Genomic DNA, 23,847 nt, shown 5'->3' on the forward strand with positions numbered 1-23,847 from the left:
TGTCTACAGATAGTGGGCATAGCCAGTCACTACGGTAAGTTTATTGAAGCACCAAGCTCCACACAAGACTGTAAAATACATTTTAAACTACTAGTAAGAAAGCTTCTTCAAGTCAACAATACTATTAAGGGCCAGAGTTTAAGGACTAAGTTTTCACCTTCCAAGCTATTTTAAGACAGCCAATCCATTGCATAAGCAAACCAAACTGCTACATACTGAAACACAGAGCAGCAACTGCATTGAACAATTCCTGTAAATAATTCAAGGATACATTGAAACAGTATGGGTAAATTGTAATTTTTTTATTGGAAAACAAATATACAACTTGGAATGGATTTGAGGCAAATCGTGCCATAAGCAGATTTTTTTGAAAATAAGTGGCTAAACAAAGTTTAAAAAGCATAGTAACAAGAGGAGAAAATGTTTTCTGGCACAGGACCAGCAGTACAAAAAAAACTTGTGTACGAGTACCTGGATAAATCACCCGTTTTGCATTAGTGCAACTTAAGTTTCATATTGTTGACTGTCAATCGTCTACAACGTTAAGACTCCACATTTCAACAACATGTTACAGGTATGGCCACAAACAAGTTACTGTGAAGTAAGCTAGGAGAATGACTTTTTACAGTGCATTAGCCACATGATACATGCAATTCGCATCATTTTATCCTGCAGTTAAGCTGCAAGAGTCCTTATCCTCCCATCACAGAAAGGGGTAAAAACTCTTATAGGAAAGACTCCTATGTACTCGAGAACTAGAACCAGCATGTTGCTTTAACTAAGGATCAGCTAATGCATGGTAAACCCTAGCTTACTTTATGTAACTTGTCACACTAGTCATACCTAAGTTTCCTAGAGAAAGCTACTTTTTTAATAGACAATCCAGATGTTCCCTCAGTTAACCAACTTCATCTAACTTTAGATGTGCAGAAGGGCTTAAATATCCAGAGTAAGCCACATGCAACATTTGTTACTTAGATCAATTTTCCAAAAATCAGAACAATGACAGTAAGATAAAGGAGAAAAACATGGAGGAATGGCCTTCTAATTACTATACATGCATAATCTTTTGACAGTAAGGGAAAAACCTTTTACAGATAAGTTACAAACAGAGAAAAGGCAAATAAACAATTTTGTACAAGAAATTTAACACATTCTGTACAACGTCTTCACTTCGCTGTCATCATTTGTACAAACTCTGTAAAAAGAAAGAGTTGCATAAGTTATTTGAAGGAAAAAAAACTGAATTGCAAGATCTGAGAAGTGGCCTTACTAGTGCTGAACGTTGTTTCAAAACTGCATGTTCAGTTACATACAAAAAGCATCTTCAAGACTGTTCTCTTTTCCAGTAATCACACCTAAACTCCTCCTACTTTAATGGCAAAAGACATTTTTCCATAAAAGTTGGGCCCTCGGTGAACTGGGGAACAGCCTTACTTCCAAGATAAAGCATTAACGAGTCCTATGCCCACAGACTTACAGATGGACAAGACATCAACTAAAAGATCACTACAAATCACACTGAAGTGACAATGAACTAAGTAAGTGTACAGGCAGACTTTGTGTTAGTTTGAACTTTTATTTTCCAGAGCAGAATCGTTAAGTCTTACCATTTTATTTTGCCTGGCTGGCTTTAAGCAACTGATTCAATGCTGAGTCACAAACCCCTTTAAGTTAGAACCCACAAAATAGGATTCTTCATTCATCTTGCTGAAACATAGTTTCAGGTACAATAATGACAGGAAACCCAGAACCTAAAAGGAGTTAACTGGTTGCTCAAGTTTTGAAAGAGCAACTGGAAGCAATAGGGACACAGACCCTCTCTAGTGCCAGTCTCTGAACAGTCTACTCAAGCAGCCATTAAGCAGTTAGCCTTGTACATAAAAATTACTTTTCACTCACAGATGTCTGTGTACCTTTAGGCCACAAAAAAAAGGCCTCAAAGGGAAGGCATACCTACACCTCAGAAACAGCACAGATATTATCTGAAAATACCCTAGATATTTTCTGTAACATGTTCATAAAGTCAAAATGAAAACAAGCTTAGTGTGTCTCGGCTGCAAACAACTGTCTTAAGGAACTCCTGCCTGCATGACGTCATTTACAGCTCAATGTCAGGAAGGAAGAAATATAAAGAAATTACTGTTGCAGCTGATTTACATGAAATTAATGTATTTAAAGTATCTTCTGAAGGTCTTGAAATTTCTGTGTATTTTAGAGGCTTTCTCCTTTTGATTAGCACGTAATTATAAAAGTATTAACGACAAATGAGTGACATCCTACAGTCAGATCAACAAACATTAGTTAACAGAACAGTACAAACAGTATATGAACATCTCTGACAACTTGCTTATTCTAATGGTCATTAGACATCATTAGATTTACAAAGTCAATTCTTACCCTGTACAGCCGATAGTCCTTTTTTGCCTTTGGCACAAAGGCAGCAATAACACTTAAACCCATTGAGAGGTACACAATGTACATACTAATTGAAGACTAGCTTAAAGGAACACTGTGTGTTCAGATGAACTTGTCTGAACACTGCCCTATTTAAACTTGGTGTGGCTATCAGCACCCGAACAAGCATGACAGGTGCTACATATAAAGAATCAATTAACAACTCCTTACCTTCATAGTTTACTTGACCATCACCATCAATGTCTGCTTCCCTAATCATTTCATCAACTTCTTCATCTGTTAGCTTCTCCCCCAGATTTGTCATCACATGACGGAGTTCTGCAGCACTAATGTAACCATTACCATCCTGGGAGGAGAAAAAGAACACTGGAATAGACTTGCCTGAGGCCTAATGATTTAACTATAACTTAAGAACATTGCAGAGCAAATTGAACATTAAGAAATTAACACAGTCTTAACCACCAGTATTTGCACAAGGTACATGAGAGCTGTAAGCATACCTTCAGCACTGTCCAATGTCTTTGGGCATTGTAATACTATCTTATAGTCTTTGACTGTCCTATTCTGACATTTTTAAACCATGAACAACGCAATCAGCACCTTTTGCAACTTCTTAGGTGATGGATGCCTATTAAATCACATGACTGTGGTTTAAGTAGTGATTTCTTACAACAGAAGCTACTTATCTGATTTGCCTGTTTCATGGGAGTCCAGCATAGAGCCACAAGGACTTCAGAGATGACTTTTACATATTCCAGTACTAGTTAGGACACTGAATATTGAAGTACTAGTGTACACTAACTCAATTGATGTTTTTCTCCCCACACCCCAAGGCACCTTACATCGTGTTTTCAGCTCCAAGGTGCATCTTAAGTAAGCTGAGTAACTTTAGATTCTTTTAGCAATTTACTTGGCAAAGACTACATGGAAGACTTAGAACATTAACATTTTAAATACTTAATTTCCTGTCAGACATCTGGAAATATTTCAGTATCACAGCAAGCAGTACTTTAAATTGTCACTTATTACTATCCTGACAACTCATCTGACTTTCCCATGCCACCACTGAGCTTTAGGGTGATTGGCCAGCCTAGAGGCTCTGTCACAGGACTGCAGATACCCCTCAGATCTGTGAGAAAGCACATTACAAGCAGACCAAGCTTTCTTAACAGAAATATTCCAGGTAGACATTACAGTACCTTGTCAAAGACACGGAACGCTTCTCTAATTTCTTCTTCACTATCTGTATCTTTCATTTTTCTTGCCATCATTGTCAGAAACTCTGGAAAGTCAATTGTGCCATTGCCTGAAAGGTTGAAAAATCTTTGTTAGAAAAATATGGTTTAGGCACTTTATTGAATTACTTATTAGTAAAGTTCTTACCATCTGCATCTACTTCATTGATCATATCCTGTAGCTCTGCTTCTGTGGGGTTTTGACCAAGTGATCTCATCACTGTCCCCAACTCCTTTGTAGTTATAGTACCATCACCATCCTTGTCAAATAGTGAAAAAGCTTCTTTGAATTCTGTACAAAACAAAAAAAAAGTTATTCCCTTAAGCTTTGAAACATTAACATAAAAAAAAAAATCCACTGCAACTGATTGCTGCAAGTTACAAAATTTTATTTCAATCTTCTAAGAAAATTTTGGTATACTGCTCAGCCTGCTATAATTGCAAAAACACACCCAGCAGGCTACTGATGAACCACACATTGACCTAAATTAGGATGCAAGGTCATCCATTTCCAAAAGACTCAGATATTTGTTACTGTCTATCTTGAATAAGGGTTCCTAATATGGAGCTGAAATAGCTGTCTGCAACTACAATGATCCACATCCTGGGTAGGAATTTCATCTCAAAATGAAGCAATATGGAATTGCTATGAGAAAATTGAAAATGGTACTTTAAAGGTACATATGCTACAGCTTAAAAGCATTTTATTACTAACAGAGGAGATGAGTCAACAGAAAAAGGTATTATCAGACCAAACTACACCCAAGTTTCTCAATATAAGCCACTTCCGCTGGACACAGATGTCTGAACATTGTATGCTACCACAATTGTTCAAGAGGAAAGCCACTGGAGTCTTCATTCTGAAAAGCTGCTTACAAAACTGCTTCAGGCCTACTGTATCCTGCAACAGCCTTCACAGAAATGTTTCTGACTAGTTCTAAGACTGCTTTGCCGTGTTTCAACACTACCTCTTAACCCCCTACAATGGCTGTATTGTAGCCAGGAGTATTAATGCAAGCATTACATGTTTAATTGTCCAGTCCAAAAATGGAGTTGGTTTTAATCCATGCCATCTGTCTTTGGCTACAGACCTTAAACTAGCTCACTGGACTGTGGAAGCTCATATACTCATGACAGTTAAGCACGAGCATCTTGTCTATTTCCTTGCAGACTTCAGATCCCTTTACAGCTTTTGAGCCATCTGAGAGATCATGGCTCTGGACAACCTGTCAGCTCAAGGGTACTCCTGCATCAGAAATACTTCTAATCATTGGGTTTTTTTCAACATTTCCATGCAGCCAACTTTCCAGATGGTGGGTTTCCCATACCATAATTAAGTCACAGTAAAAGCTGTGTTTCCACATGACCTGAATGAAGCCTTTACTTCGTACTCTGAAACCCTTGAGGTGAGTACAAGCTGGCAAGTGTTAAAAATTCAACTATAAAAGTAGGTTTTCATAGTTCATGAATGCAGCTACAACACCAGAGACACAGAATCAAATCCCACTGAGGGGAAAAAAAACCCCACTGCTTTTCTACATTTAAGTCTGAAGTGCTCCAAGAGCCAACCCCCACCATTTAGCCCATCTGAATCAGAACAAGGCTACCACAGGACCAGTAGAAACAGTTTCAAGCCAGTATGTATAAATCACAAAGCAGAAACAAGTAGATACAACCTGTACCTACAATTCCTTCCAAATGGTCTTTGGGGGGCTAGTTTCACTTATCTTGGAGGCAACAAACAGGTTTCTTAGGGCTAAGCTCCTACACCAGGGAAGAAAATGCTTTTGGGTCAATCCTAGTAGAGACGTTCAAAGCCTATCATGGAAGAACCTCAAAAGAGGAAAAGTTGCATCTTCATGAACAGTCAAGTGCTCAAGTGTTATTCAAAACGTTTAGCTGTTAACCACTTCATCCTTCAGGTGAAAGCCAACCATCACTAACCCAAACATAAAGCACACTTCACAGTACTGCAGTGACTCTGCTTAGAAAGGGCAATAGTTAATACGCAAAACTCAAAGACTTGCTTTCTGTAAAATGGGCATTTTAGTGGTGTATTCTCAACACTTGGAAGGAACCATTCCAAGTACAACTCTACCCTTTTTTTACTCAAAGTTGCAATAGGTTAAGAAGCAACCAGCTATAAATCATAAAGAAAATAAAGCAAGTTGAAGATTAGCAGCATATTCCTGCTTGAAATGCTGAATCAAGTTAAGAATACCATTAAAATACCTCTCTAACCACTTCTAGGAACCACCTCCAGTAATGAGAACAAAGGAGTGACAACATACACAGATGCAGTTAGACTAGAACAAGAACAACTTGGCATAGCTTTGGAGGATTTGCAGCCATGGCTAGTGAAGGCACTATGAAATACTGAAGTTTAGTGAGCACCTCAATTCTGACATCCTGCAACATAAGGTCATAAAACACACCATGCACACCAAACACCTTGTTTCCATATAGCATGTAAAGCAAATCCTCTTTATTCCACACCAAACTGCAAATGAAAATTCTCTGCTAAGGCTACAAGCTTTCAGCCTTTCCACCCTTCTGAAAAGCACCCTGCATCCCAAGAAAAAGACTGCTTCCAGGCCCCATGACAAGCATGCTAATCCAACAATGTGAACTCTAATAAACTAGCTCAGAATGTTCTTTAACCATAGCTTCTGAGGCATCTGTGCACCACACCACCTTTCCAAATGCAGTGGCAGCCTTCAGTGACCTAATATGTTCAGTGAACCAGGACTACCATAACCACTGTTACACAATTTAGCCAGCTATGTCTGGAACTTTTATATGAGAATGTCAATTGTTCTCTTCACAGCTACCAGGACCTCAACACTTAAACATGTCTATTTCTACTATGACAAATTTTAAATCACTGTTGTAGCCAAATCCCCAACAGAGAGCCACAGCACACCAAAGGAACAAGACAGTGAACACCATACATAGGCCTGCTTGTACAGAGAGCCCATTTAGAACTCTGAAGTCAGGGGAAGGATAGCTCACTTGACCAGTTGGCTTGGGGACAAAAGCACCTTCAGGCTGCTCTGCCATCTGGCCACCCAGGTAGTCCTGACCCCATTACCTTTGTAATACAACACTTAACCAAAGGGAGAGCCACTTGACTTAGCAACTTCAATTCTTACTGAATGAAACTGCAGCCAGTATTACCATTCTGCAGCAACTCGGGTTTCTGTATCAGTCTTTCATATAAACAAAATCTGGAAAGGTTTTCACCCCTACCTACACTGACAAGAAGCTTCAGTCCTGTATGATCCACATGTTCCACAGGACATGCCATCTGGAATCTTTAACAACTGTACTGTGATGCTTCACAGCAGAGGGAGAAGGATTTCAATCTTGGAAATGGCTGCTTTAAGTACTCTGGTCTTCTGTTTCAGGAATGGCAATGTAATGTTGCCTCTACCTTGCAGTACCATTTCCTATGTCTGCCTTCAAACCAAACGCTATGGATCTCCAGGGAAGCTCAATTAGAATGGTGGTGGCTCAAGTTTTTCTAGCCAGTCTCTGTAAAACATTTAAATTACCTCTAAGGGTCTTCCCATGCAAGACCACTGGCCTCCAACAGCAAAACTAAGCAGATGCAACCTTTCCCAAGCAGTACTGACAATGATTCCTTCACACACCACCAGCGGGCTTATGTCTTCACAGCTGAGGTTCACGGTTTACTTGCAAATACATTTGCTTAACAAAACATCATGGCTGCCCAGAAAGTGGCAGGCCTTTTTACACTGGCTACTAAGATATACTTTTAATCCTTCCATGCAGTTGAAAGCCCCTATTCCAGTATGACAGGCTCATACTTAGTTTTGCTTCTGAGGAGTATATGATCATTACTGAATAGCTAAAATTTACACTAATCCCAAGGTAGTGTTAATAAGCTTCCTGATTATATTCCATAATTAGCTACATCAACTAATAAGCTTCTACAATTAACAACTGGAACAATGAACCATTATTGGAAAGACAGTAGCAACAACTGATAAAGCCTGCTCTAACTAAACTGATCACAAACCCCTTATGCTATGTAGGCCAGTTCCAGAAAACAAAAACCCAAACTGAAGTCGAACTAAATTTGGCTTGTGCTTACTTGTAAGACACTACCATGGCAACAAGTAAATAGACTAAGGACTTTCTACAAAACCATAATTAGCCTCCTTTGAGTAAAAGCAAGCTTCTAGAGTCTAAAAGCTACAGAAGAATGTTCTTAACACTTCAGATTCGGCAATTATGGCAAAAACAAACCAGCTCATAATGACACTTCTGTTTAATACAGTGTCTTCAAGAGCTACACCATAACTAAATAGTAGTATCTCAGAGGCTGTTCTTTGTATGCTTGACCTGGTACTATTATATTAGCAGAACCCTAACATCCACCAAAGTAGTTTCACATGACAGTTATACACATTAAGACTTTCCAGTATTAACACTATACACTTGTCCAATAAAAATCATGAAGTTCTTGAACATCTATGGCAAAGCTGAATTCTGCATTACCAGCTTTAATTCCCATCTATTACTCAAGTTAAGATCAGTCTACTGAGAGCAATGAGATAGGTAAGTTTGTGCAGCCTGCATGAGTAGGACATAATAACCACAAGTTTTTGCCATTAGTAAATGGCTGCCAGTGCACATAACATGTTTCTTGGGGACCAATATAAAGATATAACAGATGCATGTTTATTTACCCATTTCAGAGCAAGTGCCAGACCATCAGAACAGCACATACACAACACTTGTGTCCAAGTACACAATACAGTTCCAAATATGGAATATCAAGAATTGTCATCATGAAACCAGTCTCTGCTGTCATCAACAAGAGCCACTCAAACATCTCTGCTGACAGAAGACAGCAAAGTAAATTATTTCTGCCTTCTGTTAAAAAAGCACTGCAGATTCCAAGCCTTCACCAGATCTGTTTTCATCCCCTGTGCCCCACCCCCCCTTTCAGTCTGCACTTGGGACAATTTTGTAGTCATGAGTGAATAATCACGAGTCTACTAGCCAGAAAAGCTGTGAGGGTTGTTTTAACTTTATTAACTACACAACTATAATTCATTATATCCATGGTGCTTTTACAGTAGATAAGCCTTTAAAAATTAGGTGACAAATTAAAATATTCCACCATACTACTTTAGTATCTAGGAAAGCTAAATATCTTGTGTAACACAGACTGTCACTGGATATTAAGAGATGTGCCAGGTCAAGTAAGAGTAGCAACACAACAAAAATCTCACCTGCAATCTGCTCTTCTGTCAGTTGATCAGCCTGCAATAAAAGAGAATATGATTATAGTTGTAGCACAAGTTCAAGCAAAATAAGACAGACTTGTTCAGGCTCTGAGTATGGTAGCTGCTCTTCAGGACTGATTTGTAGCATTCTAGAATAGTTCTAATAAAGCTCAAAAGTCATGAGGATTGCTTGCTAAGTAAGAACTGGCAGCCTTTTATCTTCTCCAGACCCTGCAATATTCCATACACTCAAGTAATAGATTACCACGTGTATCGATCAATAATCCAAGCAGTGCCAGCAAGCTCAAGGCACACTGGTCCCTTTAAAACCACAGACTGGTTTTAAAAACGCATTTAACAGCATACTACTAGCTTCAGCTTCAACAATAAACACTTTAGGTCTCAGTAATGCAGCAGTAACCTCCAAATGCCAAATTTAAGGCAGACTAGCTAAATCAGAAGAACATACTCTCCACTAGAATTAAACCATCCCCTGATTCACATGAAACTTTATGTCCAAGACGTGGCTGTGAAAGACAAGATACCAGCTTCAGTCCAAATGGGTAATCGCAATGGCATACAGCCTGACTACACTTTTTTCAGCCCACTGTCTGCATTGACTTGGTCAACATAAAATAACAAGGACAAGAAAACGAGAGAGAAAGGTTCTGTGGTCTAAGACAATTTCTGCATCAGCTGGGTAAGCTCCAGTGTATATCTCATTCTCCTCTCTCACCAGTTTTGAATTAATTAGATTTGATAGCAATGACTACCATCAATCTTTCAGGCCAAACCCAAAATGAACTTTGCTCTTGAAAAAACACCATGTTTGAGGACTGTAGAAAAACTCTCCCTAGGTTCTCAAATCAGCTGATTGTTCAGATTCTGGATAGCTTGAGTAGAGTTGCAGTAACAAGGTAACCCACTTCCTTCAGGGAAACTTCCTGAACCTTTTACTGAAGCATAAAAACCACTAAAATACAGAAAAGACATATTCACTGCTGAAATACACCACTGCTTTTTCAACTTCTTTCCTGTTGTGACCATTTAAGCAGCAACCTTTTTATAATTGCAGCAATATTGACTGAAAAATTTTCTGTCAAAATTATGCCCAAAGTCTCACTCCACATTAGCATCTGTCAGGGAAAACACGCAAAAAAATATATTTACAATACCTGCAAATTTTTACTTTGCCAAATTCAATTACATTTTTATACTGCATGGGAACATTTAAGTTACCAGCTGCTGGTTATTCTTCCTGTAACAGAAGTGAGGGTGGCTGCTTGAGCAGTCATACAAATGCCGAACTGCTTACAAAACCCTCTGTGCACACAATACAGCAACAGCCCAAGATAAAGGCCACAGACTGGCTGGGGCTCACCTACTAAGAACCAAGGCCATGCTACTGATGAACTCCTAAAGCAGCAGACAATGGGTATTTGCAGCTACAGATTCATTTCTGCTGCAGGAAGTGCTCCCATGCAGGTTTCACTTTTTGTTAAAAAACACTAGCATGGCAGCAGTACTGCTGAGAACATAACTAATTCAAAACCAAGCTTTGGGATGGAAGTGTTCTGCTGGTCACTTAGCAGAAGCCAAACAGATTTTCACCTGGCTACAGAGTATCATTAACACAGACTCATACCTTTGCATGCTATTTACATTTTTATTGTTTGAATGAAGAGAATGATGTGCTGCATTTCCGCAAGTTATTTATATCCACAGAAAACTGTAGATCAGATTTAAGCAGTAAGAACCTAGTTTATTCAGGTCAATACTTATGAGTTACCAAATCGAGTCACATACTGTTTTATATAAACAATTTTATACAGAGACATGACAAGGCAGTATGTAAGTTGTTAAGCACTCCCAAACTCTTCCTTCTTTATAAAGAGAAACTCTTCCAGCAATTTAAGACATCCTAACCATGAATTTGGATGAGCTCTGACAATACCTGTACAAGGTGCAGTGTTTGAGAAGAGCACAAAGCTTATTAGAAGGCACAGGTATGAAGCAGTTGAAAGATAAGCGGGGAGGTGGGGCAAGGTTGAACAAACACCATCTGTACTCCGCAGTGCTGGGCTCTGCAGGCACTGCTGCGCAACAGCAGTAAAAGGCGGAGCCAGTGAGCCTGCCAGCTCTCTGCCTCCCGTGCCACCCAGGTGGAAGGCTATCAGCCTGGAACCATGCCTGCCGCTTACAGGCCACTGTGGCCTTCCTAGAGGGGCCTCCCGGAGCTCTTGATAATGGTGCACCACACACGTGACAGCGTGCAAACCTTTCCCCGAGCAATGCAACTTGCAGGCAGTTAAACGCTGACTGCGAGGTGCCCATGCTGAAGGTCTGACATGCCCTTCCTGTGGCCGAGACCCACCCGAAACCCTCACTTGATGGCATCACAGCTTTGACGTGGCTGTCTGCGATTCACGTTGCAGCACTTTCATTTCCATTGCAATAGCTCCCACCCCCCCACCCCCAGACTGCGCGGAGGGCCTGACAAAGGAGCCAAACCTCCCAGGAAGGCAGGGGAGCTGCTGTGTGCGTGGCCGATTCTGTGGCACACGCAGCCTCTAGAGGTAGAGTTCCATTACAACCGCTATGGCTGCTATGCTGTAACCAGTGTGGGAGCTCCTCCACAGCGCAGGCGAACACTGCAGAGCTACCAGCAAACGGCAGCACAGGTGACACTGCTTCCCTCTGAAAACTGGCTTCTCGGCGTACTTTGCAGGAATCACATCTGAAGGGACAATTCTGTTCTGGCAGGACTAACTAAAGAACAACAACCGGACTAGACTACACAATTAGGTATATGGTAGGTTAGGTTGTGGACAGTCACAGGTTGAGCCAGTCTGGTCTGTGGGGATGAACTATAACCACATTCAAAGTGTCACTGTGCCTCCTGGACACACCCATTTCTACACAGACCTTGCTTGAAGATACTCCATTTTTGGTTCTGCACAGATGATGACTAAATGCAGTAAGTCTTTTGTTACTACATTCATTGCCTTTTCCCCCCCGCCGCTTTACGGATGGTTTGCTGTGTAAGCTCACAATTCAAGCTGAAGAATAAATTCAGGCTTCCATTCACCAAATTTCTTTGCTCAGAGACAGCATTTCAAAACACCCAAATTTTAAGTAGCCATCGTTCACATTAAACGTGATGAGCTGACAGTCACTTGATTCCTCAGAAGAACATAATGAATGAAAAGACAATTCCACTTTACTGCATTTTCTCTCAATGCAGAGATAGCACTAAGTGGTCAGTGGTGCTGCTTTTGCAACAGAATTGTTCCTTATAGTATTTCTCAGCATCCACTTGTTTTAATTTTAAAAAAAACCAACAAGCGCTAAACTCACATCCTTTAGACTGAATTTGAAACCATTCTCCGATTTCACAAAATGCGTTCTATTTCGACTGTGGATTAAAATTCTAAACGCATCGCTAGTAATATTAAAAACGCCAGACTGTCCTCCGCAATGACCAAAACGGGAACCAAAATTGTTTAAAAAAAAAAAAAAGGAACACAAATAATCCCTTGTCCAACAGAGCCACCAACAGCATGGCGCTACCACGGAATCGACAGGGGCTCCAACGCGAACTGACAACAGGTCTAGCGAGGAGGGCGATGGTGCAGTGAGGCACAGCCTGCCCCTCATCATCATGCTGCTCAGAAGCTGCTGGGCTCCGCAGTGCCTTATTATGACCAGGCGCAGCACACCTCGCTAGCGAGCCGGACAGCTTAGGCTGCCTCATTCAGCCGCACACGCCGAGAGCGGGGAGGGAGGAAGCGATAAGAAAGCAGAGCTGGTGCCATCGTGGCAAGCTCCTTTCCCCCCTCCTCCCAAGACCGCGGGTCCCCTCCCAGGAGGGACCGCTATCCGCCGCTCCCCCCGGCAACGCCCGGCGCCGCCTCACGGCGCTCCCGCCGACCCAAGGGCCGTTTGGATTTGAATCCACACCAACGCCCCAGGGCGGGAAAGGGACCCGGGCGGGACCCGCCGCCACCACCACTTCCTCCCACGCAAACGGCACCTCCGAGCGGGACCCTCCGCCCCAGCCTGAGCCCGCTGGCCGCGGCGAGGGACAGCTTCATCCATCCCCACACCTTCTGCAGGCGACCTAGCCCCACAGCAGCCAGACCCCCCCCTCCCCCTCGCCCCCCATCCACACCGAACTCAGCCGCCCCCATCCCTCCGCACCGCACCGCGGCAGCGCCCCGCCGAACCCCGCCGCTGCCCCGTGCCCAGGGACTCACCATGGTGGCCCGGCCTGGCTGCGGGGTGCGGTGGGAGCTGAGGGCTGCACAGGGCGCACGCTGCGCGACCTTCCCGCTGCACGGCTCGCCTCACACTGAGTCCTGCCCGCCCGCCGGCGGCGCCTCATAAACCGCCTCACCGCCCGGATCGCTCCGCGCCGCTCCCTCCCCCCTCCCCTTCCCCCGACAGCGAAGTGGATTGCGAAACGAGTCCCGGCTCTTCGCGCTCTCCTCGACAGGGCGCCCCGCGCCCCGAGTGCCGCTCCTTCTGCCCCAGAGCCCCAGCGCAGGAAGGAGCGAGGTGCGGGAAACTGGGGGAAACAACGCTTGTGAAACGGCGGGGGGAGGGGGGCAGGGAGAGAAGGGGGGCGGGGACCGGTGCTAGGGACTATTTCTCTGGGCGGAAGAGGATTTTAGGAAAAAATGCCGAGGAGTGTGGGGACTCCGTAAGGAGGGCGCTGATTGGTGGGTTCGTACCTGCAATGCGTCACTCGGACATGCACACTCTGGGCTGGGAAGGCGGGCACCCCTCCCCCCTCCCGCAGTGCGTGAGGGCCGGAGCGGCCCCGCAGCCTCGTCGGGCCGTTGGTGCTGCGCCGAGCCGGGCCCCCGGCCCAGGGCGGCAGCCGAGTCCCTCGGAGCGCTTTTGCTACAGCGTTTCGAGCCACTGTCTCCACGCTGTGCTCCGGAAAGCCTCGCCCACACAGAGTTGCCAAATGAGACTCGCTCTGTATCCAGCACGGTCCAGAAAAATTCCCACCTCGCGCTGCAAGCTAGAGATGCTTCGTCGCTTGGTAGCGTTGTTGAAAAGAATAGATTTCACAGAATACGTTAGGTTGGGAACGATCTCTGAGATCATCGAGTCCAAGCCGTGACCGATCCCCACCATGTAACCAGACCGCGGCACTGAGTTTAAGGGCACATCCAAGCTTCCCTTAAACACCTCCAGGAGCCGTGACTCCACCATCACCTCCCTGGGCGGCCCATTCCGATGTTTTATCTCCCTTTCTCTGCAGAAACTCTCCCGCATGTCCAATCTAAACCCCCCCCCCCAGTTCGGCATTTTCCCTTTTCCTCCCGCATTTACCCTGCTAGGAATTGCATATGCCCTGGTCCTGTGCCTAAGCACAGGTGGCCAGCAATTCTGAGCTAAAACCTGGAGTCTTCTAAGGGTTTTCTGTAAGGTGCATTTGGACAAGTGGCTCCAGGTGCAATTTTCAAATTTGCACATGTATTTTCAAAGATAATTCAACAGAGAGCTGCAATATTGGCTGAGTCCAGTGACAGCAGATCTACCTGTCCTCTGTGGAAACCACAACACTCATTTTTGGGACCATAAATACATTATTAAACTTTGGGGGCCTGAGTTAAAGTTTTCTGACCTAAGTTTGAACAAAATCACAATACCAATCACATTTCAATGAAAAATTACCTACTTCCACATTTATTGAAATAAATATTTAGTTGATATTTACACAGTATGTCAACAAATATTTTTCATACCTATCTGTGCACTGTCAGTACACAAACTAGAGAAATGGCTCTCACTTTGCACACTAAAGAGGTTTTTCTTGTCTCAGTGCTTCATGGTCTTTGGTTTATAGGCCACAGAAATAGGATGTGCTTGGGATGGCACTAGCATGAATGAACTCATAAAACAAAAATTCTGTGAGTTTTTTCCCCCTGAACATTAATTCAAATTCTCAGGACTGCTTTCTTTTCAGGATCTTGTATCCACTGAATTCAGGGACAAAGTAGAGGGGAAAAAAACAGAAGAAGGCCTAGTTTCTTAAAATAATCAAGGACCCTTTATTAAGTACAGTGCCTCTCATCCTGACTTCATGTTCATAGGCAATATATAAAACACCACCATTCCCTTTACCTGTAGTTATAGTCCACAAATCAAGCAGATCTGAACTATTGTCTTTTCAAACTCTGATAACATTTTTTCAATGTGTAATGTGCACCTAGATGAATAAATTACTTCCCAGAGCAGGCAATGACTGCCAAGGTTATTGTTACCCATGTTTCCTCTAACCACTGCCATAGGAATCAGGAGCAAATCCCTGCCTGAGGTCTGGCTATGCTGGATGCAGACAGCTGAGCTTCAATCGAATTTTCCTCCTCCCTGATGCCCCCTTTGGTTCAATTTTAAGGATTGCTCTGACATTCCCAACTTCTTTGCACTTCTAGAGGCGTGAATCTGTGCAGAAAAGTTCTTGACCAAAAAATTCATCACCTGCTCTAGATTTGGGATAAAAGTGGCATAGCAGGGTGCATTCCTGTCACACCCTCAAATCTGGAGCAGAGCAGAGCAGAGTGCTGGTGCATTTTGTGGAGCAAAACCATCTCCTGTAGAGACCTTAGCTTGCATCCTGGCAACAGAATGCTCATGGGTGCGTGGTGCAAGGCCTGATGTGCCAAGCCCTCTCCTTGGCCTCTGTCTTTTATCCTCACATTACCTGAGAGAGGCAAAACATTGTGACACCTAGGTTGCTCAGGTGCCCAGGCTCGAGGAATCTGCTGAGATGTTGTAAATCTGCATTTCTGTGAAACTGGTCCTGAGGGATTTGATGAGAAGTATGTGGAAGGGCTGTATTGAGATAGCAAATTCTGACTGAGTCCTGTTCCTGGAGTTTGCCGCTGGCCATCGAGAGCATGGAGGCTCTAGGAAACATGAGGGCCACAGCATGAGTGAGTTGTAGGCTCACTAATTATGGCTCAAGGGTCTGCTGAGGAGCAGGGACTTGAATGCAAGGGTCCCAGAGGACCTGACCACCATACTGTGTATTTTTGTGTATGTCCCTTAAAGGATTTGTTATCTGTAATTTTTATTAAATTCTTCCTACTTTTTTTAGTTACGTTTAGTTTTCTGTAGAGAAGTGGTCATTCAGAGTATCCTCCCTCTGCTGTGGGTTTCTTAGGCCCCCTGGTTCCTTGATCTCTCTCTCTCCCTCTCTTCCATTTCTCTTTTCTAATGTGTCTCCTTTTTTCCATCTGCATTTTCCTACAGCAGCACCCATTTCCTGTGGGTTTCATCACCACCCCCACCCTGCTTCCATCTGTTGAAGAGATCAGCCACGAAGTTAACTTGCAATTACACTACCCGTGAAATTACACCAACACTTCCAGTGGCATTACTAAGCATTAAAGCGAACACCCTGGCGAAATTAATGCCAGAGGGGGGAATTTGCCCCTTGCATAAATGGGTTGTTGAAAATCTCAGGTAGGTAAATCAGCAGATCCTCAGGTACTTTGGGGTAGCCAGAGAGGCAGCATTGCTTTTCAGCAGCCTAGCTGACACTCTCTGCAGCCTGCATGAGGCACGAGAGGCAGGGAAATACATCAAATGACCAGCCCCAGCTGCGGGCTGTGACTCTGGCACCTCTGACAGAGCAATAATGGGAAATGATTGTAATTTCTCTGTTGCAATGGTCAGGTATAGTTCTACCAGCTTGGTCTACTTAACATGATAATTTCTCTCTCTGCTATGTAATTTAATAGATTTGTCGATGTTTGTGATCTTTTTTTCTTCCCCCTCAACACAGAAATACAGTTTTACAGAAGTCCAGTTTAAGGACTGGGGCAGAAGATTAAAAAAGCAATTTGAATTCCAAGGTTAGATGAGCTGGATATGCCAGCAATTTTCACAGTAACTCTTTGTGGTATATATAATATTGTGTAAATGCAATTTGTTCTGTTGTTTTAATAATACTTTAGCGGATTATTTGGACTGATGTGTACAGAATGTTGTGCCATAGTACAAAAATGCTATAGCTGCTTCTTCAAGATTATTGTAATAGTTTGAACAACCTAATTAGAAATTAGCTGCAAATTTTATAAGTGAATTTCTGAGATAAGAAGAAAAAAGTTCTCTACTTATCATAAGTACTAACACTTAGCATTTAACTGCTGCATACAGAAGTAAAATTGCTCATGGCTGTTTTCCCATAATGGGTCTGATTTTTTCCAACTTTTTCTGTAACAGAACCTGCCCCCCCTGAGAAAGGCCTTTATCCTCAATTCCAGCTTTATGGGCATAAAACTAAGGTGGAAATCAATATTTATCAGCCCAGATGTATTTGGAAGGCCCATTCAGCCCTCAGCAAGGAAAAGCTTAGTTACCTACAAAATTTTAAGGTGCGAAATGAGACATCTCTGCTTCTGGTACCCTGAGAGCATCCACTGATGAAACAACCCAGAATGCTGAGAGCTGGGAGGCTACCCTCACCTCACCTGGATGGCAGCAGTGGATAGAAAAAACCAGAGGCTTATGGACTGTGTTGGATGGAAGGCACCTCCTCTAATACAAACATGGTTGTGGAAATAATTGCACTTTCTCCTTACATGTTGAAAGCCTTGTCCTGTCCTTTGTGCCTGGTCCCTAGAGCACTCACACCTGGACTGCATAGTGCCCAAAATCATGGGGATAGCATTTCTTCCCCTAGGGAGTATGGACAGGTGATTCCTCCACACTTCACTTTCTGTGGGAAGTGCACAGACAAGAACAGTACCTGGCAGAAGGGACTGCATTACCTGCCTTCAGAAAATACCTGTGGCTGTGTCAATGCTGAGGGTGACCCAGGCATATCCCAACCAGCTTGTAGGTAAATCAGACAGGAATACCAAGGCAGCTCTAGCAGTGTGGTGCCTTCCACGGAGCACCAGACCCACCTGAGAAGCCAGGCAGGTTTGCAGCCAGTGAATACAGACCTCTTTTGTTGGGATCAGACTGCTCCCCTCCTTGAGGCTAGATGTTGTAAAGCTGATTCAGGTGACCTAAAACTGACTCTTTAACTGTATTATGACCACCCACTAACACAAAACAAGACAAGAGAGTCCAAAAAGGCAGATAGGTGCACTCACATTAAACCGGGAGGTCAGAGGAAGGCACAATATCTAATAATAGGCTCTAGACTAGTATTGAGAGTAAAAGGCCAATGGGACTAACAATCTTTTTATTTTTTTCTTAGTTTCAAAGAGATAAACAACCGCTTCCATTTTATGAGGATTTCTGATGGACATTGTCCATAAACCTGAAGTATTTTCTGTGCTCCTATGAGAAAAACCTAACTCTAGGTCTTCATCTCACCAGTGTATCATTCTGGAAGATGAGAATGCTGCCTGGGCAGAGGCAGTAAGAGATCCCATTTCTAAACTGTGTTCTTGAAGTACAAGAATAGATGGCTCTCACACTTACTCTGAGCAAGATGTTACTTTTTCTGTGTTTCATTTTCTAAAATACCTTAATAGGAGGGAAAGCATAAACCCGATATTTACTCCAAGACAACAGAAATCCTCTTTAGTACAGTTCTGTTTACCTGGGACTGGAAATAATACTGTAACACTTACAAGAGGTAGCATAAAGTCCAGAAAATTGCAGAATGTATTCCAATATTTTCAGATTCTGAAAAGGCTTCTTTTTCTTTCCTTTGATGAGCTGTAAGAGGAAGCCGTCAAGAGTCGCCAGCTCTCCCACCCGTGGGGCAGAAGCCTTTGTCTGTGAGAAGCACCACCCAGTTATTATCATCACAATTTGACAAGATGCATCCAAGGAACTGTTTAAACTTCCCCTTATGTGAAGATCTAGGAAGACAGGGGTCAAGGAAGTACTTGGTAATTCTCCATTTTGACAGGAAGAAATAAGAGGAAAAATATGCTTTTCTCCATCTGAAGACTCTTAGTTTTGGTGGCTTTCTACATGGAAGGTTTTCATCCTAACATATTTTTTCTTTATTAACAAACAAAAAGGACAGAATCATAGGTAACTATTAAAAAATTCCTGGGGGAGGCAAAGCACTGCTTATAATAGAGTTATTGCTGCAGCCTTAATTAGGGCATGGTGCCAAATACCTCTGTGATGAAAAACAAATCGATGTAATGATGCTTTCCCATTACCTTTTTTTTGGAATAATTAAATGTCACAAAATATTTTCCATACTTCCTACTGGGGACCAGGGCATGTGGGACTGATTTACAGCAGAAGTCGAAAGGATTTTCTTTAAAACCAGTGCAGGCAACAGACTGCTGGAACTGAAAGTTAAAGTATATTTTAATTTTCACCACAACAAAGGGTGAAGCACTTATTGACTGTAAAATTTGAAATGCAGTGTAGAATCTGACTAGATTAACTTAGTATATCTACTTCCCTTTTTCACCTAAACATACATTGTTTCACCTAAGCTGAAACTGCTCTGGAAATTCAAACCCTGTCATTAAGTCTTGTGCTCTGAGATCCTGCATGTTTAAAGAGATTTATGTCCACACACACTGACAGCTGAAGAATCCACCTCTGTTGAATTCAGTAGGCTTTTCACTGGCTTTCTTTCAGCAGGTCACATCCTGAGCATCTTACTCACTTTTTCCTCTATTTCCACTCAGGCATGCTTTCAGAGGGGTTTATCCAACACAAGGGCCGCTTAAATACTGAGCAAACTGTTCAGAATTTGGCTGCTTTTATAAATAATGATTCACAGGTTTGATTTCGCTACAGATGAGCCTGAGCCACAAAAAAAATTGCATCTGGATCCTAACTGTGTCAACTCCCATGGCAGAGATTTTTTTTTCCCAGCCAAAGCTTGGCCTGAAAGTTCATGCAGAAAGACAAACTGTGAATCAGAAGCCTGCACCAGTGCCCCGGGTGAAGTGCGTACCAAGATAGCCTGCAGCCACATGCCAGCTTGCCATTGACCTTTTATCTGCATAAATAGTCGTGACCTTTGGGCTGCTCAAATTAGTGCAAGCTGCTCGAGCAGGCAAGTATCACAGCCCTCTGCTGCTCAGGCTGCATCTCTTTGCCTCTTCCCTCTTCTGCCATCTCCTTTGCTGGGCAGCGAAGGCAGGTGGGGACATGGGACATCTTTCTTACCTCTGGGGACATCCTCTGCCTTGAAGGAAATCCACCACTGGCTGGCTGGGACCGTACTGAAGCCTCATTACATCAACTCAGTGACACAGAGAAGACCAAGTTAAGGAGCTGACAATCTGCCTTTGGATTGATACTTTTCTATAGGGCACAATAAGCCTGCTTCTTGCTGTGCCTCTCATTATCTTCCATTACATGAAAAAAGTCCTAAGAGTTTTAAAATCAAAAGAGATAAGTTCTTAACAAAATAGTTATTCTTTTGCTCAGCCTCAAAGTGAGTTGTTTTTCTTAAAAAGAAAAGGTAGATCATTAAATCCCTCTAATCTACTTTTTATTCACTGGACTGCATGCTGTATAGGGTTTAATGCCCATTATTTTCTCAGTAGACCAGAGCTAGCATGCTCTCTCATGTAAATAAACATTTAGTCCTATTTCAAAATGCATCACTCGTGTCCCTGAAACCACAGCAGTTTTAGTTATTTTTGGAAACAGGTATTTGCACAGTTTTACAAGCACATTTTTTTTTCCAATTGTTTAGAAGAGGTCCTTCAGTTGATTAATGACAATATTGACTAGGCCTGAGGGGAAGAAAAAATGAGTGGGGTATTTTTAAGGATATAAAGCAGGAAAAAAAATACAAACATTTTCAAGGTTCTCAAAGATGCTGACTGCACAGACACATTTTAAAGGGAGGTTACTATCCCTGAAATTCTTTCCAAAGCTCTTTTTATCTGATTTTCTTTACCCAGAGCTTTTTTCTTTTTGTCTGTTTCAGTCATGGACTACCAGATCCCAAGTGTATTCTTCCACATCATGTACATTGTCTGCATGATGCTTTAAAAATTCAATTGACTCTTACTATACATCCTGGAGACATATTTAATTGTACCAAGGAAAACAGTCAGGCAGGTAGTGAGACAGCTAATAAGCAGTCACTGATCCCCATGTTTTTAAAACTAGATTTGAGGGAGCCATCCTGCAAGTGAGAGTGGGAGCTGCACGCTGAGGCACGTGCCTGCCGCCTTTGGCAGATGTGTTGGAAGGGAACTAATTGTTCTGCTGCATCACGTCCTTCAGCTCTGCAGCGAAGTCTAACCCACAGCTGTCTGGGTGAGCTGAATTTCACCCCACATTTCAGGAACATCTGCTTACTGGCAGGGCTGCACCATCACTCATATGGTCCTTGGTCAGCCACCCAGAAATCAAGTGTCTCTTTCCCAGAAGGATGGTATGGAAAAGTGCCACAAGTTCTGAGAATGAGTCGCGAGGGTGCAAAACCTGCAGACGCATCTTTGTGCTGTGCAAATGGAGGGGGTGCAAGAGAGGGTAAGGGCTTCTTGCTCCTATTTCCATGAGCAGCTCCACAGAAACAAGACCTTGTGACTCTCAAAGTCCATTTGCAGCAAATTAGAAATTACAGCATCTCCCTCTTTAGTCACACCTGAGAAAAGGCATTTATGTTTCACCAGAGAAGCAAATGAAGGGAGGGCTGGGGGGTTTGCTCTGCATCCCTCTCCTCTAGAGCCATGGAACCCCTTACGCACAAGCTGTGCTACAGCTGCAGAGAGGAAAAAAATGTGGGCTACCCTTGCTGAAACATTGGCAGCACATCACTGTTTACAACTGGAATTTTTGCTGCGGGCTTTTACCAATGACAACTTAGGACAGGAATAGGAAACTTCACATGATGATGAGGTCAACTTTTTTTCGCTTGTCCAGGGCCCCTAGACGAACACAAAGCTGCTGAAGTTAAGATTTATGATTGCTTGCAAAAAATTGAGCTTGAGCCATGATTTTTAGCTTTTGTGTTATCTTTGATTGCACTTCCAGCAGCATACTCATTTGAAACTTTTAAAAGCAATTCAAGTTGCTTTCATTTGATCCTCATTTCTGCTCCCCCACTCGATTATCTGTGCCTGTCCAGGAGCAATTTTAAGTTGACCCATTCTCAAGTAAATGAGAGGGCACTGTGTGTGTTTGCAAAGCATGTTTAACTTGTGTCTTTCATCTCTGATTAATATTAGATCTATTGAACTACATAAATAAGTAATTCACCTACAAACCTGACAAACCGACAGTAATTTCTTCCCCTTGGAGTTTACAGCTTGCAGGTATCTTTTTTAATGGTTTCATTTCCTTTTGTGTACTGGAGATAAAACCAGTGAACTAGACAATCCTGTGCAGAAAGTGAAAGTCTGCTTGGCTGTTGTTCTCTGCTCCCATCCCACTACACTCAACATATATAAACGTGCATAAAAACATAGAGTGAGAATAAAACAACCACTTTGCATGTCACTTCTGCTGTCGTGGTTTGTGCATAGAAGTAGGCTCCAGCTCGGCCTTCTGGTTTGGATAACAGCCCTGTAAAATAATTTCTACCAAGAGATTAGAGGTCTGGTTTTGTTCTCATGCAAATGAAATTAGTGGAATTATATAAGCAAAAAATCAGGGGCAAATGAGAGGAAACTCTTATTTGCTCTTTTGTGTTTTTATGGAGTTGGGCTTTCTACACAGAAGGCAAAGCTCTCAGAAAAGATGGAAAGTGTGCCGACAGGCACCTGGCCTTGGGAGGGCCACAGCACTTCAGCCTTGCAAGCTGTGTGATGCACACACACAGCTGGCTGCCAGAGGGTGGCTTGAAACAAAATAAACTCCCCAGACCAGGAAGCCCCTTGGAGCTAAGTAAGAGAAAACACTAAGTGCAGGGGGTCTAGATGAAATCCCATCTCCACTCTGCCTTGTCCAGGGGCCTATATCAAAGCTGTAGGAAAGGATGTCCTTCTAGCCAGGGATCCTTTCCTAAAAATAATTGTGTAGGACCTCTCTTTGGAAGCAAAGATGGGAGGCTTTTCCTCAGAATCCACCCCAGCACCACTTCAGGCTGTGTGCTGTGCTGGTACTGGGCTAAAGCTCTTTATCCGTGGGAATTCTCCTCCCTCCACCATTAGCTGCATATGTAAAACCCTGCATAAGCCATTGTAGTCTCTGGGATCTGGGGGTGGAGAGTGGAATGGTAGAAATCTTGTAGCAGAATATATTTAGCTTCCATCTCTTCCAGGATGCTCCTTCACACCTCCCAGTTAAGTGCATCCAGCCCTGTACTGAGCCATGAAATGCAGAAGAACCAGCAGAGCTTTCTGCCTCATTGAAGGGCTCAAATTTATACTTTAATATAGCAGCCTCAGTATATAAAACATAAAAGGGACCCCCCCAGTTATCAGAAAAAAGACATTTTAAACACAGTTCATGGGAGAGAACATAGGTTGGTTCCAAATGCTATTCAGCCATACTGAAAAAAAAAATTTCATGTCTGTTCAGAACTTAAAAGTGAGATGAAGAGTATTGGCTAAAAGGGCAGAAATCTCATTAACCGAGCTGCCTTTTGCCTGCAACGTTTGGTCTTTGGTGTTTGTCACTTACCAATGCTGCAGAACTTTTTACTTGTCCATAAGGAGTGCTGCTGAAGGCAGGGAGTAACCAGTTCATGGTTATCTGCTGTGATCAAAGCCCTGAGAGTTTGAGATGGACGTTATTCATCGCAGCCACTGTGACTGAGGCCATTTCATATGGAAACAATTAAGAGGCAAAAAGCATATCATAACAAAGGAATGAGAAGAAAGATCAGGAAATACAAGCAGATTGGATCATTCTCTAAAAATGGATACAGTATTTACTGTTGGCAAATATAATAAATCTAAGATTTGAGTTACCACAGGACAGCAGACAGGACTCTGAATTGCAGATTTTTTTATGCAGTCTAAGAGGAAACACTTGAGATTAATGGTGAATGTAGAATTTAGGTCTAGAATAGAATA

At 42.8% G+C, this 23,847-nt stretch overlaps 1 protein-coding gene across 1 annotated transcript; it reads right to left on the reverse strand.

Annotated features, from left to right (window-relative positions):
- Positions 1–287: 287 nt before the first annotated feature.
- CALM2 (calmodulin 2) lies at positions 288–13,332 on the reverse strand. The gene is made up of 6 exons (XM_009091343.4): positions 13,168–13,332; positions 8,918–8,948; positions 3,802–3,945; positions 3,618–3,724; positions 2,629–2,764; positions 288–1,198 (listed from the first exon to the last, which is right to left on the reverse strand). The coding sequence occupies exons 1-6, from the start codon at positions 13,168–13,170 to the stop codon at positions 1,170–1,172; spliced, it is 450 nt and encodes a 149-aa protein (XP_009089591.1). The 5' UTR covers positions 13,171–13,332; the 3' UTR covers positions 288–1,169.
- Positions 13,333–23,847: the final 10,515 nt, after the last annotated feature.

This window comes from Serinus canaria, chromosome 3, assembly GCF_022539315.1.
Source record: "Serinus canaria isolate serCan28SL12 chromosome 3, serCan2020, whole genome shotgun sequence".
NCBI lineage: Eukaryota > Metazoa > Chordata > Aves > Passeriformes > Fringillidae > Serinus > Serinus canaria.